Below are 21556 nucleotides of genomic sequence, written 5' to 3' on the forward strand. Positions count from 1 at the left end.
AGTGCGCAGATTTACCAAGGGGCTGTTTGTAGGACGAAGGCACACGGTATAAGGCAGTTTATGTGCAGGCCGAGTTGGTGGAGTTCTGGTGGCTCGGGTGAGCACGCTCCTACCAAGGGAGGTTGGCATATGTATGAAAAGGCTGTCTTGCCTCAATTGTAATATTTCTAAGTGTTGGCCTTGGATCTTGCCGGGCACACTTGTATGATGTATTATTGAAAGTTTTCATAATATATTATTATCGGGCGAACTTGTTCGGGAGTTGCCCCTCCCTCTATAATTGTGTGCAATTGTTATGTTCTCGGTTTAATTGCATATTGGTTATGAACGTGTATGAAGATTAATGCATTTTACTTGATTGAAGAAGATAAATTAAGTATGTTAATGTGGAAAGGCGTAGTCCATGTGCATGAGTATTGTTAAAAAGAAAGTGTATGGTGGTGCCGCACCTCGCCGAACAAGGTTGGAAGACTACCGTAGACTTGGGGGCATGACATAGAGGGTCCCATCATGGTTTTTCTCAGAAAATCCGCTTGGAGTAAAAAAGGGAAATAACAGGTTGTCCTTAATGCACCATGGAGCCAGATGCGTCACATCATTAAGTCATTGTCCGCGGAAATAGGAATTTCCAATTAAAAAAATGGAAAGGGGGAAGAGTGATGGTACTCCTGCCAAAGCTCATAAAAGTGGGCCAACCAATACCAACAAGATGGCTTGCAGGAGCACTTAAAAGATATGATGACCAGCACAAACAAAAACTCAAGGCCGCAAAGAATGAGCAATGGAATAAGTAAAAACTCATTGAGAAAACATGGAAAAACAATTAGCATGCACAAGAGCCAAGCTAGCCATGGCCTGGCATTTCAAATGGAAATCAATGCATTGCTAAGATTATTCTCAATAATGCAAATATTTATTCAATCAATTATACACTGATGGCTTATCCTTATTTTATAACAAGTTTTTTCAAAGAAAAATCTAAGATCTACGCAGCAAGGTTATATAGATCTGTTGTTGATACCTGTGAGACTAATCAATACAAATATTTATTCCAGAACTTCATAAGCGCCTGGACGGATCATAAATACAAATTTGAAGCGAACTCGTTATAAATCACAAAATCAACAAACCATTAGAACATAGATATCGCATCGACCCCACACTTGCGAACAACGTAGTTTGACTTATCCTATTCCTTTCCCTCGGATTATAGAAAGTAGAAAATTAATTGTAGGCGTTAGACTCTGGAAGATATGTAAGCAGATGAACAACCTCGCGCATGGTGGGTCTGCGCACACTTCGCTTTTTTATGCAAAGGAGGGCCACGAAGAATATATGCATAGCTTCCTCCATACGAACATTGGAGAGCCTTGGATCTATAATCCTCCAAACTTCTTCTTTGGCGGATTTAGTTATCATCTTCGCCCACCCTGCGATGTTCATGCCCTCTTCAAATTCACAATCGCCTACTGACTTCTTTCCCGTAACAAGTTCAAGAAGAACCACACCGAAGCTGTATACATCACTTTTCTCATCCACTTTCAAAGTGTACACGTACTCTGGTTTTAACGTCAAAGGAAATGGCAGTGATGAAATTAATACTTCCTTAAAAACCACCCAGAAAAAAAAATATCAAATCCAATAACAAGTCATAATCCTTTTCTTAATGATAATATGAATCTCTAGTTTCATTATCCTTCCTTCACTGGATTTAATCCAATAATCATATCAAAAATCAAATAGTTGCACGCCAATAATCATTATCCTTACTTCTACTCTACGTGTAGATTATACAAAACCAAAAAACTAAAATTCGAATGCTAGTTTACCTGGTGCTATGTAGCCAAAGGTGCCTGCAATGGAAGACATGTATTCCGAAGCGCCAGAATGTTGCAGGAACTTGGCTAGCCCAAAATCTGCAACATGGGCTTCAAAGTTGGCATCCACAAGAATATTGTTGGATTTCACATCGCGATGGAGGATAAGCGGACGACAATCATGGTGGAGATAACACAAACCCTTGGCAGCTTCCAATGCAATTTTGTATCTCGTATTCCAATCGGCCAGAGGTTGGCCATTGTTTCCATGAAGTAGCTCTCCCAGGCTTCCATTAGGCATGTATTCATACACCAGAAGATTAGTGTCATGGTTGGAGCAAAACGCCAGCAATTTAACTACGTGTCGGTGGCGGATTTTGCCCAGAGTCTTGATCTCTGCAGAGAATCCATGATCATTTGAAGAGCCTCTTCCATTAATCCCCACAAGTTTCTTCACTGCGATTTGTTCGCCACTGGGCATCATGCCTCTGTACACAACCCCCGCCCCTCCTCTGCCGATGACATTCTCTTCTTTTAAGCATTCCAAGATGTCATCGCTTCCAAAGTTCAGTTTTTGGAAGGCCGTCATCTTCCAGGACTTGGCATCGCCTTCTTTTTTGACGGATCTGGCCTTAATTATGACAACTCCGATTGCCAACGCCAGTACGCACAAGAAAAGTCCGAGTGCTAACAGGCCTAGGAGAAGTCCAAGCTTGATGTGTTCACGGACGGTCGGTCCTTTGATGAAAGAACTGCAAGGTCGCAAGCGTGGTCCGCATAAACACGGATTCCCTGCAAAATATCTCGCATCAAATAAGGAAGACAGACCCTCTGGAACACGGCCCGAAAAGTTATTGTAAGAGAAATCCGCAGAGCTCAAGTTAGGCATGTTCTCAAATTCTGTAGGGATGCTCTCGTTTAAGCGATTTCTTGATACATTGAGAGAGTTCAGATTGGGCATCCTGGTGATTTCCACTGGGATGGGACCAGCTAACTCGTTCCGGCTAAGATCAATGTCTGTCAAAACACTACACTTGCTAATTTCCTTAGGAATCATACCAGAAAACCTGTTGTTACTCATATGGATTATAGAAATATTCTTCAGTTGGCCAATCTCTGGCGGAATATTACCTGTTAATTGATTTTCACTGATCAAAAGTGTCTGCAAAGAAGATAATTTACCGATAGATGAAGGAAGAGAGCCATTCAGCCTGTTATTGGAAATTTTCATTAGCTTTAGCATGGACGATACATTATTAATTTCCTCTGGTATGCTCCCACTAAGATAATTGCTGTGCAGTTGGATCGTAGTCAGCCTGGATAAATATAGCAAGCCCGCAGGTATCGAACCATTCAAACGATTTTGGTCCATGCGGACCCTATCGAGAGAATTGCACGTGCCCAGAGACTCAGGAATGGGGCCGACGAATAAATTATCGAATATCATCAATGACTGGAGTTTTCCACCGTTGCAGAGATTCGGAGGGATGGAACCAGTCAGTTTGTTGGAAGAAACATCCACTTCTTGAAGCTTTCCACTTACACCCAGTTGCTCAGGCAAGGGACCTGTGAAATTGTTCTGCCAAAGACGCAAAATCTGCAGATCTGGCCAGTCCCCAATGAAGGATGGAATACCACCATGTAGTCTGTTCCCAAACAGATTCAACAGTCTCAACTCTTTTAGGTTCCTGAGTTCCAAGGGTATTTCTCCAGAGAGATTGTTCTTGCATAGATCCATGGATTTTAACCTCCGAAGATGGCCTAGCTCAGGGGGGATAGGGCCACTGAGGTTATTTCTATATAAAAACATCGCATGCAGACTTTTCAGACCGCCAAGCTCCGAAGGAATTGCACCGCTAATACCACAACTAGTCATATCAAGAAGTACAAGCTTGCTCAAATTTCCTATCTCAGGGGGAATCCCACCCTCGAATAGATTGTAGAGTCCCAATTCAAGCGCTTTTAGGTTTCCCAAATTGCCAAGCTCCCGCGGTATTCTTCCACTCAAATCATTTGTACCCAATGAAAGATACTCTACATTCTTCAGCTTCCCATACTCACAAGGAATGCTGCCCGAGAAGTAATTTACTCCCAAGTCAAGATGCCTGAGCTTCACGAGATGCTGCAAATCCGATGGCAATGGCCCCGACATATTGTTGTTATAGACATCGAGGACCTCTAAGTTCCTCAATTTTGACATGTTGGAAAGAAGGCTGCCAGTGAACATGTTATTGGAGAGATTGAGCAAACGGAGGGCTGGTAGATTTGTGGTCTGACTCGGGAACGGGCCTGAAAGAGTCATCGCAGAGATATCTAGAGCCACTACTCTGCCAATATGGTCACATTGGACGCCAGCCCATGAGCAATGGGTGATGTGATTGGAAGCTCTCCAGCTATCTAACAGATGATTCCTGTCAACCATTGCCGCTTTCATTGAAATCAGCACTGTGGAATCTCTATGGAATGAAGAATTGGAGATATGAGCAGCAGATGGGTATAGAAACAAAGCATTCACAAGGAAAACAAATATTTGCAACCTCATGTTGAACGATGGCAATACTATGTTGCGCTGAATCAATCTGCTATGGCACTCAACTATGGCAATAATGTTAATCCTCACTGCACTACGGCTATGGAATCACAGTCAAAATCCATACATATCAACAGCTGTGTCATTGCATAAACGCGTTATGTTTAACAGGCAAGCATACCACCTAATATATAGAATTACAGTCCATGCCTTTCATATGGTCAAGTAATTCACTAAGTCCTGAATCTTCAATGTTTCCAACGTCATAAGTGCTTTTCAGTGTTTCCGACGTGATTAAGGGAAATCAATGCTACCGATGAATAGACTGCATTGCCTTTCATCTCATCTTTTTCCATGTGGCTGGCTTTGATTTAATTTAAAAATAATAATGTGCCGTGTTTAATATCATTTCAGATTATTTTTATAGACTGCATTCCCTTTTATATTTGTATTTTATACCATCATTTCATCTTTTTCCATGTGGCTGGCTTTGATTTAATTTAAAAATAATAATGTGCCGTGTTTAATATCATTTCAGATTATTTTTATAGACTGCATTCCCTTTTATATTTGTATTTTATACAATCATTTCATCTTTTTCCATGTGGCTGACTTTGATTTAATTTAAAAATAATAGTGTGCCGTGTTTAATATCATTTCAGATTATTTTTATAGGATTTGGTTTTGTTTTACCGTTCACATCCTCGACGTACCATTTCAAAGATTCCAGAATTCCCTCTCTCAACGCAAAGATGCGAATTAAAAATCCGAATTAGTTTAACTATGTTATAGTTTATCTTGTCACTCTATTGTTTATGTTTGGATTTGCTAGAGGTCATCCTTGTTTGTTGTTTTGTGGTCGAGTTAGCATTTTCCTCTACTCCCTTATTGTATTAAAGGTCATGCTATGTCTTGTTCATTAATTGGCATGTATCCATTGTGTTATAGTTTAGCTTGTGTCTCAGGGCTCTGCTATTGGTTGGTAGTAAATAGAGCTCAACATGTTGTACATAGTTTTATGTTGGACATCGAATTTCTACATTATAGTGGGTTTGCATTGAATTATAAGTTTTATGTTGGACATCGAATTTCTACATTATAGTGGGTTTGCATTGAATTATAGTTTTATGGTTTTACCATTTGATATTTCATCTCAATAATTTGCATTTAGCACTCTTCGGTTACATTTTTCTCTACTATTTAAACATGTAGACTAAATCATCAAATATTTTGACCCTTCTTTTCTAGTAACTCAAAACACCTCATATATGTTATCATCAACAAATTGACTTTATTTATCGACCTATGGCGAATACAGAAATTTTATTACAATAATCTACCTAATATTATAAATAACTTTTTAAAAGTTAATCATTCTTTTTTCATTTATTTATTTTGTTATTTCAAGTTATTATTACTAATACTTATCGTAAAGAAACAAAAATAACACATATTAATAATTTTTTAAAATTTTGAAAATAAGATACAACACACTAATTAATGCAAAAAATAATTAGATAAAAAGTTGTCCCTTCTCTAAAATATCTTGAAATACATTCATAATTATAAATTTAACCAACATAATAAAAAAAGCAAAATTAATATTCAAAAGGCATCTTAAAATTATAAATATATGAACCATTATCAAAACTAATAAACAAGATTTGAGTAGTATTAACACACAAAATTATACATTAATATGATTTCAATTTAATTTAATTTCATCACATATTAGATAGATAATGAAAAAAATAAAAATAAAAACTATTATAGCAATATAAAATACAATAAATCAAATGACATAATAATCATAGTAAATCCAACATCTGCTTGGTAAGTAGTTTTTATCATCATTCCTTTTTGAGATGTGGCGTTGTTACCTTTCAAATTTCTTAGTTTTCCAATGTGTGTTTATATTCTTTACATGAATTTATTAAATTATATATAATTAGAGTATTTAGAAAAATCGAATGGTTTGGAAAACCAATCTATAATAATAATAAAAAATCAATTTGTAAATTGTTGTGGATATTTCACTAGAAAATTTGTCACAATAGATCTCCTAAAAATATATTTAAAAAATCAAAATCATCAATATTAACGTTTATTTTCTCTTTATATTTCTAGATTTCCAGATTATTGTTTATTGTTAATTGTTTATGCATGCAAATTAAAATTTATGCATAAAATAGAGAACAACAAAATAAAAACTCACAAATACATTTCACACTAGATGTAACCTATGAGACTCTTTTGGGAGAAAACCGAGCTGGATGGTGAGGTTTTTATGCTCTCTTTATTTTAATAGAAAATGGTTGTAAGTATAATGAAGTATGTCATGTGGCTTGTGGGCTACTAGAATGCACAAATCCTCTTTGCATGCTCTATCCCCAATGCCTTTCGAATATTTTTATCATCTATAGAAAAAACACACTAAAAAAGATCAAACCCCTTTTCCTCCTAGTGGCGCAGTTATAACATAACCAGATAGCCTACTAGTGGTTAGGTTCGACTAACTCAACTCTTAAGCAAAGCTACAATATTAACTCTTCTAGAGTCTTCTTCATAATAATCACATGGCTAGCCCCTTTTCCAAGAATAATGGGGGATTGTGTGAATTCCTCTTAAATTATGGTGGTGAAACAGGAAGGTCAACTTCTAAGTGGCATAAATTTGCATACAAACTTTGATTGAGGTGTTTCGTATGTCATTCGAAAGGAATTTTTGTTTAGAATATGAAAAAAAATATTGCACTAAGTGGAAAAGTTTTACCACAAAAGGTATCATTTGATGCCTCAAAATTCTCACGAAAGGTTTCATTACCCCAATTTTCCAAACTGAGTCCCATTGGTAAAAATGGTCCTATGAACCGATTCCTCGACTTTTCCCACTCCGAGAGCTTCGAGATGGATGAAAAATAATATGGTGATACAATTCAAATCACACATTCCCATTTTGGGATGCTTTCGGTTCGTAAAATATTCTACAAAATTAGGTGAGGAAAGTTTTCCTCCACCTTCTCTTAGGTGTACCATTTAGCTTTGCTTGGAAGTTGTTATCTCAACACAATCTAACAAAGATCATGCTGCTCTTATCTTGTAATATTTGACCTATTCTGCAAAATTGTATCTTTTGTTAACTGTACCTGAGCATCTGGTGCCAAATCTTCTACAAAAGGTGGGATATCTTCCTCTTCCTGATCCAATAGTCAACAAATCAATAGTAAACAAACATTTACCATGAGGTATAAAAATAGACAAATAATTTTATGCTTTTGGATTTATTTCCATCAAAATGATTAGAATTCCCACGGTTGATTTCAGTTTGTAGATTATTTACTTAGGATTTTCTCTCACTTTTTTTAGTTCATATATGAATTTAGATATTATTAAATCAGTTGAATCCTCAAATCTATTGCACTGAACTTTCCCCTTTATAAGGATTGCGCACAAGGAGGCTGGTAAAATGATAGTGGAAGAATATTCCACTATGCAGAGTGTAAATCTTTCCATATAGATGTGGTACTCTAGATATTACATATAATGTCAATCACACACAATTAAATCCACCTTTTCATAGCTTTGCTCTGCAATTTCGTATCTCGCATATTGAAAGGTATCCTCTCGTAACTTTGTGCGGAGTTTTTCATTCCATAATGAACCCGACAACTACCAAAATGAGAACTTAGAAGAGCACATAGAAAAGCATTTTGGAAAAAACTATTTGTAACAAGCCTCCTCAACAGGTAATCGAGAATGCGTTGCCAACATGTATGTCAACAAACGCATGATGAACACTTTGTGAATGCAACTACATACACGTTACTTCTTATAATTCCATTAGGTTCTCCACACTAATTTTCATTTATGTTCATGAAAGCGTCATAAAACATATATTTCTCTAATCATTTGTGAATTTAACACTTATTGTCTAACATTAAATGAAATTTGTTTTTAATTTGTGACTTTTGTAGCATTACAAGTGTGCACAATAATAAACACAAGTGTGCTATGATGTTTTGCACTTTCGTATGCATTCTCTCTTTGAATAGTTTAATGTATATCTTCCTGCTATACAAAGAGATAGGTAAAACGATAATGGAAGAAGCTTTCATTGTGAAAAGTATGGAGGTTTCCTTATAGACTTGCTACTTTAGCTTTTACATAGCACCTAAATCATGCACAGTAAAAGCCACTTTCCTCTACAATGAAAGCTTGATCTATATCTCCATATTTCGAATTGTTCTGTCACAATGTTTCATACTTCCACATGGATTCTCCCTTCATAGTTTTGTTGCACACCTTCCTTTTGCATGATACTAGTTTTTGATTTATTAAAGCCACCAAAACCACATCTCATTTCGAAAAACATTAGCACATCTGTAAAAGCAAAGTTTGTTGAGACAAAGAAATCCATTATTGGGTAATGGAAGCTTCCTTCTCACTAAAAACTACATACTTTACTTCCGCACAATGTGTTATGGAGGTAACGCAGAGGAAAAATGATTTACTTGATATAGTCCCTGCTCCTTTTTTTTTTGATCAGGTAAGAGTAGGACCTGCTATTAATCTAGCTAAAAATACATAATTTACAAGCTGCAACTCCATGAGAGTTCAACAGGCATTTGTGTAGTCAGAATTCTGAACCACGCATCCAGAACCATGCGAAGTCCTAACAAAACAACTGGGGAGTTACCTTCGTTTACTTTGGACAACAGGCAATCAGTAGACCATATGGTCATGCTATCTAGTACTGAAAGAATTCGAGCCCTCAAAAGAAGTTTCAAGTGAGGGTCCACCAGACATCCAACAAAGAAGATCAACTAGAAACTTCATAGAGCTTGTAGAGCCGCTCACCCTCCGAACCGACCTGTCAGTATCCACTGGACCCGCACTGAACGCGGGCCCACATCAACCCATACCAAACCATGCTTACGGACTCGATATATACTTTATTCTAGCCCTCTAAACTTTTTTCGGGTCTGAGACACCAAACTAACTTGCATGATCAAACAAACACCGTTGATCTCTCGCCAATGATCCAACGGTATACGAAGATATCGGGTGGACAAGTCGCACGAGGGATAACCATCCAATGAGAGCAGTATTCTCTCACCTCTTCTTGCTACGTGTCGCACGAAGAGTGGAATCGGAGCCTTCCTAAAAAAAACCCGATACCACTTAGACTCTGCCCGATAGACATCTCGTGGTTATAGAAAAACACTCCTTGCAGAATAACTACCGCGCTCTTTCACCAAGCAGTAGCCATTGATCTCGCGCATCGGACGGTTCTTGTGTTGTCCTCCCAAAATCACTGTTAAACCCAAAACACCATCAACATTTCCACCTAATGACTTGTACCATGGACAACCCAACCTGTAGTATTTCCATAGAGGGTTGGAAGGAATATTAAGCTCTGGATTGCAACCCATACCCCAAGAGGGCCGACAAATTATGGTACCCTATCCTCCCTCCTGTCTTCTGTACCATCTCAGTCCTTCCTGTGAATCCATAGCTCTATATCTTTGTCCGCCTAACAGAGACAGTCCTCCAATAGTTTGCCTGGGGGTACTAGATCCCAATCATACCGGGAATCCCTATCCATGTTGGTGACTCCCTCATTCGCCAAGCGATCTGCTAACATATTAGATTTCCTCTTCACATGGACAAAACTGACCGTTTTTAAGGTTTGCAAGTGGAAGTGGATATGGTGAAAGACTTGCAAAAGCCTCCAGTGCTTTGAAACTTTATCTGGAGAAGTACCATTACATATTTTCTTGGCCGCTCTAATAATCAATTCTAAATCTGCCTCTATGATGACATTGTGCAAATTAGAAACTAACAAAATTTCCAAGCCTTGTTCTAGTGCCATGAGCTCTGCCATGTTGTTAGTAGCCTCGCCCAAGTGGCCATGGAAGATTTTCTTTATTTGACCCTTTTCATCTCTTATAACCCTTCCAAAGCCAGCTAACCCTGGATTGCCTTTAGAAGCTCCGTCTATATTAATCTTTAGAAATCCATGAGGAGGAGGCTGCCAAATATTAATATTTGCATTAATTTGGCTTACTCCCTTGAATAAGCCCTGTGGGTTTATGGATTGGAGACCCAAATGCATAAGAATGCTCACCTCTTGGGGCAGAGGAGGATCCTTAGGAAGATTCCCCAACAGGCTTCTTATTATGTCTTTGAGTTGCCTCTGTTTGGGATCTCTTGCTCTATCTTTTAAGATTGGATTGTTACGCTCTTTCCAAAAATTCCAGATAACAAAGCCTGGTACCAGAATCCAAGATTTATTAATAATTTCATTCCATGAGAAATTTACCTACCAGTTCTTTAGAGTATTGTAAATGCTGAGACTATCCCTATCTATTTGCCTAAATATTGAGGCCACCCAGTCCCAAACGTTTGATGTGAAAGGACAGAGGTTGAGAAGGTGATCCATCGTCTCCTCTTGAGAGCCACAGAGATAGCATTGGGAGGGGCCAATAAAGCCTTTTTTTCTGAGATTCTCCCAGGTTAAGATTTTCCTTTGATGTACTAACTAGATGAATAACTTTATTTTCATCCAGTGGGGGCTTTGCCAAAGTTTCTTCCAGACTAGATCAAGATTCTGATAGTTAAATCTTGTTACTTCCTGTTTAGCTTCTTTGAGGTTAAAGTTGCCTTCAGAGTTCTTTCCCCATCTTAATTGGTCAAGTAAGGAGGATACTAGAATCCTTCTATGCTCTAGCTCCTGGGCGAGGATTCTAGCCAGGACCTTCAAAGGACTATCATCACTGTGGCCCAGATCCTTCCAAATCCTCCATTTTTCATTATCCCTATTCTGGTCCCAGAAATCTTTAACCATAATCATCCCTTTGTTATTTGTGTCTCTCTTGAGAGCTACTAATTCATCCTTATATAGGTTGGGTTCCTGTTGCCAGTTGTCCTCCCAAAATCTTGCTAGGTTCCCTGCTCGAATTTCCCAGAAGTTGTGTTGTTGAACAATACTTTTATTCTCCCAGGCCAGATTCCAAATATGGGAGCCCCTGATTTGCCCTGACATTCTAATGTGATCCTTTTCCTACCAATACTTGGCATATTTTTGTTTCCACAGCTTAGCCCAGGGGGCTGCCGATTCCTTAATCCATCGCCACCAAAGTTTGGCTCCCAAAACTTTACTAAGGGTTTCAGGGTCATGAAGCCCCAAGCCACCATGGTTTTTGGGCTTGCAAATCTTGTCCCATGCTACTAAAGCCCACTTCTTTTTTTCTTCACCTTTGCCCCACAGAAAATCCCTTTGTATACTCCTAATCTGTTGCATAATGCCTTTAGGAGCAGGAAGAGCTAAGAACATAAAAATGGGAATAGCCTGCAAGACCGCTTGTGTGAGCACCAGGCGTCCTGCCAAATTTAGTGACCTGTGAGTCCATTTCCTGACCTTGTCCTGAAGTTTGTTAATTGTTGGCTCCCACACACTCTTGCTCAATGGTTTATCAGTAAGAGGTATGCCTAAATACTTGGAAGGTAGTTGTTCCCTTTGAAACCCAATAATTTTGGTAATATTTCTCTAAATAGAAATATTGGTATTAAAGAAAAAAACTTTGGATTTGTTGAGGCTTACCTCTGTGCCTACTGCCTTAGCAAAGTCAATCAAGATATTTTTGATCTCTCTGGCTTCCCTGACTGTGGGTATACCCTGTAGCATCGTATCATCCACAAATTGTTGATGAGTATTTGTCGCTCCATCTTCAGTGAGTTTGATACCCTGGATACGTCCTTCAACATTTTCCACTTTGAACGCTCTACCTAGCCCTTCCATCATGAGAACGAAGAGGAAAGGTGAGAGCAGATCTCCCTATCTGAGACCTCTAGATGGTGTGAAGGTTCTTGATGGAGCTCCATTGAGCAGTATAGAGAAACTGGTCGTGGTGACGAGTGCCATAACCCATCTTATCCAATTTTGGTCAAAGCCATAGGCCCTTAGAATTGCTCTTATATAAGACCAACTTGGTTTGTCATAGGCTTTCGCTAGGTCCAACTGAATGATCATACTAGATTGTTTATTGCTTTTGAGAGAGTGTACCACCTCATGTGCTTGGATGATGTTGTTGAGAATTTGTCTTCCTTCCACATAGCCTGTTTTCTCCTCCGAGATTAGAGATGGTAGAAGGGGCTTGAGTCTATTGGCTATCACTTTGGAAATGATTTTGTACACCACATTACATAAGGCTATGGGTCTGAAACCATCAGGAGTCATTCCATTTTCCTGTTTTGGGATCAGAGCAATGAAGGAAGCATTAAGAGCCTTTAGAACATTTTTAGATTTTCTTGAGTCTTCCACAACCTCAAGGATATCCTGTTTGACTGTTTCCTAGCAGGCTTTGAAAAAGTCCACATTAAACCCATTCGGGCCTGGGTCTTTTCCATTTTGGATTTCATTGATCACTCCGCTGACTTCCTCTTCTGACACTACCCTGTTAATATTGTGGTTATCTTCTCTGGTGACCAGCTGAGGGGATGTATTGAGTGAATTGTTCAATGAACCTGGATCTATCCTCCAAGGGTTCCTCTGCTATATTGAGGAAGTGTTGTACAAGGACTGATTCCATATTGTTATGAGAGACAAGCTCTATTCCTTGAGAATCTTTGAGCTTGGTGATTCTGTTATGTGCCCTGTGAGCCATGGTGGATTTATGAAAAAAAATTGTATTCCTTTCTCCCTCCCTAATCCACTGTATCCTTGATTTCTGCCTCTAGAAAATTTCCTCTTGCAAGCATCGCTCTTCCCATTCTTCCTGCAAAGAGTCAGTAAGCTTTTAAAGTTGCTCCTTGGATAATCCATCTATGATGTTTATCTGATTAATCTCTTGTAGCTTCTGCTCCACTTCTTTTTTGGCTTTGAAGATATCACCAAATTCCTTTTTGTTCCATTCTTTGAGTTTGGATTTGATGTATTTGAGTCCTTGATGGAGCATGAACATTTTAGTGCCTTGGATGTTCATATCTCCTCTCCACCATTTTCCAATATTATTGTTGAATTCAGGGTGAGATAGCCAGGCATTTTCAAACCTGAAAGGTCTGTTTCTAGGAGTGCCCATAAATGTGGCTTCCAGCTATACAGGCCAGTGATCCAATCCTCCAAAGGGCAAAATATAAGCTTTCATGGCTGGGCCTGCAAGAAGGAGGTCCTCTGAAATAATAAATCTATCAAGTTTGGAAGCAACTTGAGAAGCTCCTCCCCTTTTCTTGTTCCAGGTGAAGGTTCCATTTATATTTTTAGTTTCCACTAGCCCCATGTTCATTATAAAATTCTGGAAAGCCAAGGAGTCTCTTCCTAGTTGTCTAATACCTCCTTTTCTCTCTGAGAGAGATCTTATCATGTTGAAATCTCCTGCAACAATCTAGGGCAAATTGGGGTATCTTGCTCTGAGATCCTCAAGGGAGATGAGAAGCTCGAGTTTGTCTGCTTGATTCTATGGTCCATAAACATTTCTAATCATGTATACTTCCTTATCACCTATAGGTTGACAAACCATAGAAAGATAGTTCCTGGATGCTTCAGCGTCCAGGTTCCCAAATTTCTGTGGATCGCACAGCATGAGAATCCCCCCTGCCAAGTTGTTTGCTTTAACCTTTATCTGATTAGCCACTTATTATGAATTTCTCTAATCTTTTCCATTGAACATTTTGTCTCCTGAATAAAGATCATATCTGGTTTTTCTTCCTTAATTCTATAACTGAGAGTCCTTTGTTTCCTTTTATTTCCTATGCTTTGATATTACAGGTTGTGAGCTTCACTAAGAAAGGTTAGTAAAGGAGTAACTGGTAAGATATTTCATCTTACCTGAGATAGTTAGTAGTTTCCCGCATTCGTTGAGTAGCTCATTCTGTCTTTTCCTTCCTGCGTTCTTTGACGATTGTGCTTGTGTATTTTCCATCATTATGACTCCACTGTGCTCTTGACTTTCATGATTTCTTTTGACTCTGGCTCCCTTTGCTTGTGATCTCCATAGAAAGAGTTGTTGTACCCTGTCATAGTCCTCTTTTGGTAGGGAATGCACTCCTATAGTCGTCCCTTGTTCCAGAAAATTTTCTAGATCTAGATTTTCTTTATCTAGAATCTCCTGTAGTTCATAGTCTTCCGTTCCCACTTCACTTGGAGTCATCTCCTGGTCCTTACTTATATCCATATAACTCAGTAGATCATTCTTTTGCTGGCTATCTACCGTGATGCCCTCCATGTCGTCTTCCTTTTCCTTTTCATTGATTATGTTCTCCATATCCTGGACTATTTCCTTGTTCCCCTCTTCTTCCTCTAAGATTTTGAACCGATTGATAAAATAAATGATGATTGTTATTACTGTGGAAAACCTAGACATCATGCTAAAGATTGCTATAAAAGGAAATATAATGAGTCTAAACAGAGGAACAAAAGGCATAATGGGAATTTTGTGGACAAAGACACCTCAATCAATGATGGATTTAAAAATCTCAAATTGTTTGTTTTTTATGTTGCATTTTCTGCTAAGACTGATGATGTGAATGCTTGGTTCATTGATTAGGGTGCATCACTCCATATCTCTTGTAATAACGAGTGGTTTGATGAATATCATGAGAACATTGATGGCACATGTGTTTATCTCGGAGATAACAGATCCCTTCAAATTCAAGGATATGGAATAATAGGTATGATGTTACCTAATGGAAAAGAGAGACAAATCCATCATGTGATGTATGTTCTTGGTATAAAAAAGAATATGATTCTTGTTTCTACTATTGTTGATCAAGATCTAAAGGTGGAATTTGTCAAATCACATTGTGTTGTTAAATATATCCAAGATCGCTACAAGGTTATTGCCACAGGTGCCAGAGTTCGAGGTTTGTATAAGTTGAATGTGACCAAGATAGGGCATCAAGCATTGGCATCTACAACAATGTCAATAGAAAGGTTATGGCATCAAATGTATGGGAATTTAAATCACAATGATTTAATGTTACTTCAAAGAAAAGCAATGGTTGAAGGTCTTCCTATTATGAAGAATAATCATGTTGAATGTGAAGCATGGGCAAGCGAGAGGAATTTCTTGTACATGAAGAAAAAAGGCAAAGAGAAATACTTGAATTAATTCATATTGATGTATGTGGACTTATGAAAACTAGATATCTTGGAGGAGCATTGTACTTTCTTATTTTTGTTGATGATAGATATAGATACACTTGGTCTATTTCATAAGAAAGAAAAGTGGTGTTTTTTGGTACTTTAAGGGATTCAAAAACATGGTGGACAAACAAACTGAGAAAGACATCAAAATTCTTAGATCTGATCATGGGGGAGAATAAAAATCAAGAGCTTTTAATCAATATTGCAAAAGTCATGGGATTCTACAACAATTTGCAGCGCCTCATACAACTCAGCAAAATGGAGTTGCTAAGAGGAAAAATAGAACACTAGTGGAATGTGCACAAAGCATGATTCAAGGTAAAAATATCTCTAATAGTTTTTGGGATGAAGTCATTAATACTGTTGTTTATTTGAGAAATAGGATTCCAACCAAAAGTTTAGATCTAAAAACACCTTTTGAAGCATTTTATGGATATAAATGAGAACTAAATTACTTAAGAGTTTTTGGATATAAGGCATTTGCACATATTCCAAAAGATAAAAGAAGAAAACTTGATGCAAAATCAATTAAGTGCACATTCATTTGTTAGTGTGATGATCAAAAGGCATACAAGTTATTTGATCCCACTTCACATAGATTTCTTGCAAGTGGGGATATGGTGTTTCATGAAAATGCAGATGGAGGTGATAAAATGAATAACACATTTGTATGGCATGATATTGATGATTATGTCAAAATAGAAGAAAGTTTTGAACTGGAATAGGAAAAGGTACAAGATCAGGTACAGGTTCAAGAGCAAGAAGCATCAAGTAGTCATGACACTTCAAGCAGACAACAAGAGACTCCACAAAGCAGAAAGAGGGATGAAAGTAGTAAAACCCTAAGGATTTCACCACGTCAAATTCAACTACCTATAAGGTATAAAGATTATGCATTGATGTCTCATGTAATTAATGTTGTAGAACCCTCAAGTTATGAAGAATATAAAGAATATATAGAATGGAGAGATGAAATGAATGAGGAATACAGCTCTATAATGAAGAATGGCACATGGGAATTAACAAAATTTCCTAAAGATAAAGTTCCCATAGGATGCAAATGGTTGCTCAAACCAAAGTTTAATGCTGATGGTAGTATTGATAGTATAAAGCTAGATTGGTTGCAAAAGGGTATTCATTAAAAGAAGGCACTGATTACGAAGATAATTTTACACTTGTAGCTAAAACGAGTACAATTAGAATGATGATTGCATTAGTTACAAAACAAAATTGGAAAATGCATCAGTTAGATATCAAATCGAATTTCTTTAAAGGTCAATTAAAAGAAGAAGTTTACTTGGTTCAACTTGAAGGGTGTGTAAAGCATTCACATGAGCATCTTTTTTGCATGTTAACAAAAGCTTTGTATGGTTTGAAACAAACACCAAGATCTTCGTATGTGAAAATTTATTCATTCTTTTATGAAAAAGGTTTTGTGAGAAGAGAAAGTAATCCTAACTTGTACATCAAGAGAGATGAAGATGGGAATAATTCCTTAATATCTTTGTATGTTGATGATATTATCATAACAGGCAGTGCACTCAGGTTGATTGAAGAAATTAAAATTCAGTTGTCAAAGGTATTTGAAATGAAGGATCGTCGTGAATTAGATTATTTTTTGGGTCTTGAAATTTGGAGGGAATTTGGTAAGCCAATCATCACACAAATCAAATATGCAAAGACGATCCTTGGAAGGTTTCATATGTTAGAATATAAACCAGTGTCTACTCCTTTGGAACAAAATGCCAAGTTGTATAATGACGATGGATCTAAAGAAGTGAATGGAACTTTGTATTGTCAATTGGTGGGAAGTTTGAACTACATCAACACTACCAGGCCAAATATAGTGTATTCTATCAGCATCATTAGTCAATTTGTGGCTAAGCCTTGCGAAAGCCATTAGAAAGCAGCAAAGAAAGTCCTTCGATATTTGAAGGGAACACTTTATATTGGTATTTTGTATACTGATGAATCTGATGTTGAGTTGGTAGGTTTTTTTGATTCAGATTGGGCTGGAAATATTGATGATAGAATATCAACCTCTAGATATGCATTCAATTTAGGATTGAGGGTCATATCATGGAGCAACAAGAAACAACCAATTGTTTCTTTTTCATCCATAAAAGCTGAATACAAAGCCTTGACCAATGAAACTTGTGAAGCTATTTGGTTAAGGAGGATTCTTGAAGATGTTGGAGAAAAAAAAGAGGACCAACAATCATCAAATGTGATAACGAGAGTTCCATGATGCTAGAAAATAATCCAATTTATCAAGCCAGAACTAAACATATTGAAGTCCAACATCATTTTGGAAGGGAAAAGATACAATCAAATGAGATTCATTGAGTCTATTGTAATACAAGTGAGAAAGTAGTTGATATGTCTACCAATCATCTTGGAAAGATGAACTTTGAAATATGTAGACAAGAACTAGGCATTGTTGAAAATCCATTTGTCTATTGGGAGGGGGGGGGGTTTGGAATAATGTGGAAATGATATGTCTAGATAGAGTTGAAGAGATGTGTTCTCGTAGTTAGTGTTTGAGTTTATCTATCATGAGTTGTGTGTTCATAGTTTGTGTTGTGAGTTGGTGATCCAAATTATTTGGATCTAGATTGTCCTTGAAGTTGTCTATGTGTGCCTATATAATGCATTGGTTGTCTAAACAATTTGATCAACAAGATTTGGTTTTATTCTTGTGCATCTCTTTGATTTTGTAATTGTAAAAGGTTTGCCTAAATTTGAAGGAAATTTTATTTTAATATTATATTTTTTTAAAGAAAAACATCCCTATTTTTTCTACTTCAAAGATTATTGAGGGAGACATTGCATTTAGTGCCACTTCGTGGATATGACCATGGTGTATATATATATATATATATATATATATATATATAGATATAGATATTATTTCATAACCCTAATCGGGGTGGAGGACTTTGGAATCCATAATAAGGGCCGACGAGGAGTAATTCCATGTGAAGGACAATTTTCACATCAAAGAGGTGGCTAGGATAGCTGTGGAATGGGTTGTGAACCATCGAGAAAGTTTTGCATGTTATAAGGATAGTTCCTTGCCATTTTTTATTCTTTCGCTTTCCAGTTCTGGGATATAGTGCCAGTGGTGCAAACATCATAGAGTATGCATGCGTTATCACCCTATGCATGCTCTCTTGTCTAAGAACTTCAATTTGGGCAGTTGTTGTTGGAGGTTAGGGAGTTGAGCATTTCTTCGCCTGTGGTACATGTCACTTCATCTGGAACCCTTGAGCCAAGTCAATAACAATCTTCTGTAGTGGTTGGTTGTCCGAGCTGACGAGAATTGAAGTGGCCTTCTGGTTCGACGTGCGTAACAATTGGATGGACCTGGGGTCACGGGGAAAGAATTTGGTAAGATTTCTAGGATTTTTGGTCTACATTTGTATTTTCTTAGCCATTTTCATGGAAATGCATTTTGGTTGTGCTCCATTTACTTGCTTTTAGGTGAATTTTGGGTTTGGTGTATGAATAAAAAAAGGATGTGCTTGACACTAAACATTTGGAGGTTGGAAAATGATTTTGTGTGGGTCGTCGGTGCATGAGGGTCTTCCTTGGTTTGGGTGGCCTCTGCTTAGGGGTGGCCCTACTACACTAGTTAAGCCAGGGAACTCCTGTTGGTGTAAGGTGGTGGTTATGTAGTCTTGCTAGAATGATGGTGTCTTTCCTCGACCGCAAACTGAGACAGTAAATCCTAGTTCAATTAAAGTAGATTATGCTTAGAGTGGGTGCTTGGGTGTGATTTTTGACATGTTGAGGCAGAGGGGACAGGCCTAGCGAGGAGTACGGCCCCATGGTTTGTCAAGGAGTAGAGGTGACTAGGCACATTTGGCAAAAGCTGCAAGGGTGAGTGGATTTGGTTAATGTTTTGGAACATAGTCAGACCCAAATCCCTGGCCATGTGGTCCAACTTGACACTTTGTAGTCCTTGGACTTGCAAATTCAACTTATCTTGACTATGTTGGAGTACATGGGTGGACAACACCTTCACAACTAGAATGAAGTCATTGCATTCCTCAATGATCTTCAACAAAATCAATGGGACATCCTTGATTGCTTGGATTCTTTGTAGTGAGTTCATAGGCATACAAATGACCACTTATATGACTCTGGTTGATGTGGAGTTCCATGGCCATCAATATTTTTATCATCCTATTCCTCCGGGTGCTAGTCAAACAACAAATTCTCCTCCAATCTTGTGATGTTAGTTGGCTATTTGTTTGTTTTGTGTGTTTTTTTGGCTATCTACCTGACTAATTTATGGTCCTTTTGTAAAGCTTGGTGAATTTTCCTTAGATTTTGCATTTCTCTCTTGGCCAACAAATATAGTTCGGTTGAGGCTCGGAGAGAAAAGATCTTTCTTTATATCAAATGCAATATCTTGACAAATTAATAGGTTTTTTGAGTGAAAAACAAACTAATATATTTATTTTATTATTATTTAAGTAATTATTTTGAATATAAATAATCTTAGCAAAATTATATAATGAAATTTATTAAAATAATTTAAAATTTTAATCATGTATTTAACTTTTAGGTGATTACTCTATTTATTCATATATAAGAAAGAAAATATAATAACTAGTTATAAATAGTATTAAGTCTTATTCTAACACCAAAGGAAACATTTATTCTATATAATATCTAGAAGAAATTCATCTTGGGAATAAAGATTTACTTAGGCTAGGAAGTGAGGTGTTTGGTGAAGGTGTAGTAAATTACATTGTAAAGTGACAACTTTTGAGACTTGGCCAAGTTGTATTGTGAAGTAATGAAAATTGTTATGTAAAAGAGGAAGAGGTGGACACAAGAGAAAATAGAATGCAAGGGAAGATACCACTTGAGGGCTCAGGGCTTTGCTTAAGATAATGAAATGAATGAGAAATTGCAAGATTTGAGAGTGATTCTCTTTAAAGAAGAATAGAGGTTGGATTGCCCAAATATAAGTTACACTGAATCACATCAATTTAGATACCTCTTAGTGGTGGACATTTATTAGCAAGTGAAAATAATCATGGAGAAAGGAGAAAGTCTTCATAGAAAAGTTTGAAGAGCAACTATGAAATATTTCTATAACTAAATGAGACATAAAGGAAGATAAACAATATGGACAAGAAGATAAACATATTGATCAAACACTCGATAGCATTAAGTTAACTAAATCAAAGGCCTAAATTGATCCATGTGAAACCATTTAAGTAGATTCCCTTGCAACCTAACACATATTTTTTAGAATTTTGTATTTTATTTTATTTATTATATTATAAACATAACCAATCATATAATATGGTAGATGCAACAATCCTAAACAATAATATAAAAACAATATTTACATATTTTTCCGCAAAAAATAATAATAATAATAATAAAAAAATAAATAAATAAAATAAATAAATAAAAGAAAAAAATTAAATTCTCTTATAATATACCCAAAAAAAACTTTAGTTCCTTATTGGTTTGATTTCCCTACTCGTATTGTTATCTTTTACATTTTCACATCATATAATACAAGTTACCCAACTTTATATATATACCTACGTTTATTTTATATATAAAATCATATATTACTTTTAATTGCAATTTAAAGTAATATATAATTTTATAATGTTATATTTTCTTAATTTCATATAACGACCCATCATTACATAGAAAAAAATAAATAAATAAATGAAAAAAATTAAATTCTCTTATAATATACCCAAAAAAAACTTTAGTTCCTTATTGGTTTGATTTCCCTACTCGTATTGTTATCTTTTACATTTTCACATCATATAATACAAGTTACCCAACTTTATATATATACCTACATTTATTTTATATATAAAATCATATATTACTTTTAATTGCAATTTAAAGTATATATAATTTTATAATGTTATATTTTCTTAATTTCATATAACGACCCATCATTACATAGAAGTTGATGTTTAAAAAAACAATCACTTATAGGATTTAAAGTTAATTTAATTATAAATAAAAAATATATATATATATATTAATAATTTTAATTTTATTAAATTTTTAATATTGT

The 21556-nt window shown here is 36.6% G+C and overlaps 1 protein-coding gene across 1 annotated transcript in view; it reads right to left on the reverse strand.

Annotated features, from left to right (window-relative positions):
- Window positions 1–1224: 1224 nt before the first annotated feature.
- Window positions 1225–21556, reverse strand: part of LOC149172730 (uncharacterized) — a 48938-nt gene continuing 28606 nt past the window's right edge. The window contains exons 3-5 of the mRNA XM_089426438.1: window positions 7458–7543; window positions 1830–4447; window positions 1225–1559 (exon numbers count right to left, since the gene is read on the reverse strand). Of these exons, the coding sequence (XP_089282564.1) occupies window positions 1225–1559; window positions 1830–4447; window positions 7458–7543 (3039 nt within the window). The remainder of the gene's footprint in view (window positions 1560–1829; window positions 4448–7457; window positions 7544–21556) is intronic.

The sequence above is a fragment of the Pinus tabuliformis genome, chromosome 4_2 (genome assembly GCF_031772625.1).
Source record: "Pinus tabuliformis cultivar Carrire ecotype Pingquan chromosome 4_2, CPIR1, whole genome shotgun sequence".
Taxonomy (NCBI): Eukaryota; Viridiplantae; Streptophyta; class Pinopsida; order Pinales; family Pinaceae; genus Pinus; species Pinus tabuliformis.